The sequence below is a fragment of the Neoarius graeffei genome, chromosome 22 (assembly GCF_027579695.1).
Source record: "Neoarius graeffei isolate fNeoGra1 chromosome 22, fNeoGra1.pri, whole genome shotgun sequence".
NCBI lineage: Eukaryota > Metazoa > Chordata > Actinopteri > Siluriformes > Ariidae > Neoarius > Neoarius graeffei.
In genome coordinates, this window is record NC_083590.1 from 49,084,117 (window position 1) to 49,089,168 (window position 5,052).

The 5,052-nt window shown below is 45.1% G+C and overlaps 1 protein-coding gene across 1 annotated transcript; it reads left to right on the plus strand.

Moving 5' to 3' along the window:
• Positions 1-2,214: 2,214 nt before the first annotated feature.
• LOC132870325 (uncharacterized) lies at positions 2,215-3,879 on the plus strand. The gene is made up of 3 exons (XM_060903956.1): positions 2,215-2,729; positions 2,932-3,037; positions 3,379-3,879. The coding sequence occupies exons 1-3, from the start codon at positions 2,215-2,217 to the stop codon at positions 3,877-3,879; spliced, it is 1,122 nt and encodes a 373-aa protein (XP_060759939.1).
• The last annotated feature ends 1,173 nt before the right edge of the window (positions 3,880-5,052 follow it).

Sequence of the window (5,052 nt, forward strand, 5' to 3'; positions counted from 1 at the left end):
GTGATGAGCACCTGTGGGAACCCTGCTGACGATTTTGCTGCGAGGTCTGTGTATTTTGCCCTCTTTCTTTCATGGGCTGCCTCCACCCCCTGCTCCCAAGGTACAGTCAGCTCCACCAGCAGCACTGATTTTATGCCCATTGACCAGAGCACTATGTCTGGTTGCAGTGTTGTGCCACAGATCTGTTGTAAAAAGGAGCTGCCTACCTAGGTCGACCTCCAATCTCCACCTCATCCATTTTTTTGGTGGTAACTCTTTTGTAAAGCATCCTTGGGTTTGTGAAAGGCGCTATATAAATTGAACTTATTATTATTATCATCATCATCCCAGAAGAGAGGAGCAAGGGTGCTGGTCTCCTGCTGATGATGGCTGTGGACTCCCCTTACCTCTGGAAATGGGTCCACTGTTGGGTCATTGACTCCCTTAGCTCACCTCTTGCCTCTTTCTCTCCACCACCTCTGCAAGCTTCCTGAGCACCTGGTCATGTCTTCACCTGAATCAGCCCTGTGAGAGAGCAGAACCCTATTGCCCCAGTCCCATGGCTTTCACACTGTACTCCTCCTGAGCCATCCTTGTGACCTTAGAAATAACTATTCAATAAAAGAAATAATTACTTGACTTCATCTAGCTCAACAACTCAACTCTGTTTCTAAGAAATTTAAATTAAGGAATTTCTTTATTTCTTGTGTCTGTTCTACAAATCTTTCGGCTGCTCCCATTAGGGGTCGCCACAGTGGATCATCCAGATCCATATATTTGATTTGTCATAGGTTTTTACACCAGATGCTCTTCCTGATGCAACCCTCTCCAATCTATGTGGGCTTGGGACCTGCCCCAAGTATGCTTGGTCTTGTACAACCCCAGTGCATCTGGGTATTTTTCCTAATCTGCAGGGTTTCCCCAAAGAAAAAAAATGAAAGTAGTGGTCCCCCGAGTGGAGCGAGACATGGAAGGTGGCATGCAAGCTGGGGGGGGGGGGGGGATTTGAAATATTAAGGGTTCATTTTAAAAGGCTATATGTTAAAAGAATCCCCTTTCCCACCCTAAAAACATCAATACAGTTACTCACTTGCATCTCACTAGCAGTGTACTATTCCAAAGGAGATCGCAGTTTATTTGGCATCAAACAAAGTGAATAGTGATGCAACATGGCACAAATTCAAAATACTGATCATTTTGGCAGTAGCGCGGATGACTATTTAAAAAAAAAAAAAAGCCTAATACTGAAGTGAACAATAAAATGAACATCAGATGACATGGCACTTGGCAAAATTTGCAGCTGCAGAACCAGTCGGAAAAGAGCAGTCAGCTGCCAAAGAGCAGAGCAGAGACTTCACTACACAAGAGTAATTTTGTGCCCCTTTGGTTTACTGAGCTGTTTGGTTGCTTGTTTAGACCAAAGTTGTCATATGGTTTACATGAGCGTGTGTCGGTTGTTTGTTTTCTCATTGTCATTAGATTGGTTGGAGCTAAAATGGCTGTAAGATCATTAATTTTGCTGCACACATAGCAGTGTCTGTTTAGAACTTGATCTTACTTTTATCTTATTTCCCTTCACTGCACAACCTGTTTTTTACGTTAGGAGATTCAAATGACCCACAAACACCACTTGTATCTAAAATCATGTCTCTCCAGGCTGTTCATTTCTTTCAAGTGGCAGCTAGTAGGTTTAAAATGAATAATATTCAATACCACATAAGGAAGTGCATTTGGAAGGTTGTTTTTATATGCAGGGACAAACTGTTTCCTGAAATAATACAATGAACCATGAGTGGGTGTAAATTTTAGGGTGTTTATAGGCACCAAAGTGACTAACACTACGTTCAGACTGCAACCTGAAACGACCCATATCCGATTTGTTGTGAAATCCGATTTTTTTGTTAGGCCGTTCACATGACCAGTTATATGAGACTTGTATGCCATCTCCAATATGAACGGAAAACGACCCAAAAGTGTCCTGCATGCGCAAATTGACACGTAATAAGCACATCTACGTAATACGTTAACAAAAAAAAAAAAAAAAAGCACACTCTTCAAGTTTGCAAGTAAAGCATGGAGATGAGGCGAGACCTGGCGATGTGGTTTTTGTGGCGGCGGCAGAACTCACACAATAACCTGGTATTGTGGAGGCGATTGAGAAGCAGGAGGGCAAGGGCTTTGGTCCAGGCGCTGTGTGGGACCGTGGCAGCAACCTCTGTTGAAAGGAGGGTATGGATGCGGAGTCGCAGCCAGGAGTGGTGGGATGTTGACGTGCTGCGCTTCTCTGACAATGATTTCGTCAACAACTTTCGGCTTACGAGAAACACCTTTACCTACCTCTGTGAGCGACTGCATGTGCCACTGTCGCGGGTGGAAACGCAACTTCGGCAGCCAATTTCCGTGAGTAAACGCGTTGCCATCGGGCTGTATTGGCTTGCAACAGGTGCGTGTTACCGCACAATCGCAAACCTATTTGGCATAGCCAAGTCTACGGTGTGCTCCATCGTCAGAGAGTTCTGCGAGGCAGTTCGACAGATTCTGATGCCAGAGTACATCAAACTGCCTCGGGGAGCTGAACTCCAAGAGGTTGTGGAGGGCTTTGAACACAGATGGGGCTTCCCCCAGTGTGGAGGCGCAATAGATGGGACCCACATCCCTATCCTTGCACCTGAAGACCACCATGCTGACTACTTTAACCGAAAGGGTTGGCACTCAGTCATTCTGCAGGGTGTTGTTGATCATCGATACTGGTAAGTACTCACAGTACAATGTAAATGTTTTATTGTTTTTATAGTTTATATAACAACTGTCGCTATGACATTCATCTCAATGTCTGACAAGTGTAGTCCAGCCATAATATGTAGTGCAACACTACCTTAAATAAAATATATTAAAATCTTACATGATATTTAGGAATGAACTACCAACATCTTCGTCTGTGTCTTCCAACAGCTTCACCAACATAAATGTTGGATGGCCAGGGAGCGTCCACGATGCCAGAGTTCTCAGAAATTCCCACATCTATTCACTGGCAGAGAGAGGAGAGCTTTTTCCCATGGTGAGTGTGGAGCAATCTAGTAATGTGTATCCCCTAGCAGCTGTTTCACCTAAGACCTCACCACCACACCGTTGCAGTTTTTTGCATTTATTTGGCTACAAAGATGCCTACGCGTGTCGGCCTAATAGGCCTTTTCAGGGCTTATCCTGAAAAAGACATATTAGGCTGAAATGCGTAGGCATCTTTGTAGCCAAATAAAACCTGCCATCTTGAGTGCCTCGGATTTCCTTGCCTAAACCAAGTTTGAGAGTCCTACTCCCAACACTGATGAGCACCAAGGAGAAAAGGTGAACACCCTGAAGCACTCCTAAGTAAATACCTATTTTTTTGTAATTAATCAGGGGTGTCTCAAAAAGTGCTGTGTAAAAAACCTGTGTGTTGTTATTGATGGCATTGCACTGAGTCCTAATGATGACTTATCTGTGTACCTCAAGACCACTGAAGACATCATGGGTGTTGAGGTGCCCATCCTGCTTCTGGGAGATCCTGCCTACCCTCTGCGAACCTGGCTCTTGAAAGGGTACTCCGACACAGGAAACCTCTCAGCACAGCAGAGGTACTTCAATTTGCGCCACAGCAGAGCCAGAATGACCGTGGAGTGTGCGTTCGGGCGGCTGAAAGGGCGGTGGAGGTGCCTTGGTAAACGGCTGGATGTGGACGTCTCCATCATCCCCACGGTCGTCAGTGCATGCTGTACACTCTACAATGTGTGTGAAATGCATGGGGAGGCCTACGAAGAACCCAGTGGAGCTGCTCTCAATGTTGACAGAGGGCCTGAAGGAGGGGCCTTGCCAGATGTGCAACCAGCAAGAGTGATGGAAGCACTGACAACTGTTCTATAGCCAGCTGTAGCCATATGTATCCTATTTGTCAATATAGCACGTTAAAAATGTGCAAATGCATTGATATCTGATTCCTGACTTAAAAAGATTAACAGTACGTTTCATTACGTTGTAATTATAGTTTGATTGTTATTGCGAATGTTACCCACTATTCCTGTTACCAGCTCAAAGCACACTTTTTCACAGAAGCCTTTGTCCCTCTATCCCACACACTGCCTGTACATACACACGTGCATGCACACACAGTACATACTCATGCACACCATGTAAAGTGACCTTGGGTATTTGGAGAGGCGCTTTATAAATCAAAGTTTTTGTTGTTCTTGTTGTATTACTATTAATATTACTTTTATTATTATTGTTATTATTGTTGTTGTGTTTTCAGGTAGGTTGTTGCCAAAAGATGTAGCTTAAATTATAATGACAAAAAACGGCAATACTCACAGCCAATGGATGTAGATGCAGAAGAGTTGCGTGGTGCATCAGTAGCCCTACTGTTTTGTGTCTCTTCCGCGATGGAACCAGGGGAACCTGGGGACAGTGATGCCAGCCCATCCCCTGTGCATGTAATCAATAACACAATACAGTTAATGATATGCTAGTACAGTGTTTTTTAATAGAATTACTGGATGTTATTAAAATAAGCAACAAAGTTTCATTTAGGTCCACATTTTCAACCATTTCAAACCACTGCGGTAGTATTTCGAATTGCAAAACAACCAGTTAACTCGGACAGCATGTGCACCCACCTGTATCGGAGTTGGTAGGGCTATCTGCCCTAGCAGCGTGACCTGCGCTGTCGTCGGTGCCCGCCTCGGTGCAGGCTTCCTCCGCACTATCCAGCAGCAGTTCTGTAGGGTCCACGCGAGGTTTGTCGCCCAGAATGCGGTCGAGCAGGTCGTAATGTGGACATGTCACACGACGCCGGCCGCTTCTTTTGTTGGCATCCTTAGCTTCTTTATATTTAGCATGAAGGCTCTTCACCTTTCGCTGGCACTGAAGCCAGGACCTCGTGTACCCGCGCTCGGCCAGTGCTTTCGCTATTGTTTCAAAAACAGCGCGATTTCGGTATGACCCCTCCAATTTCGCCTGCATAGCTTTATCCCCCCAAATGTTAAGTAATTCAAGCACCTCACAGTCCCTCCATTGGGTGCCCTCGGAGGTTTCTGCAGC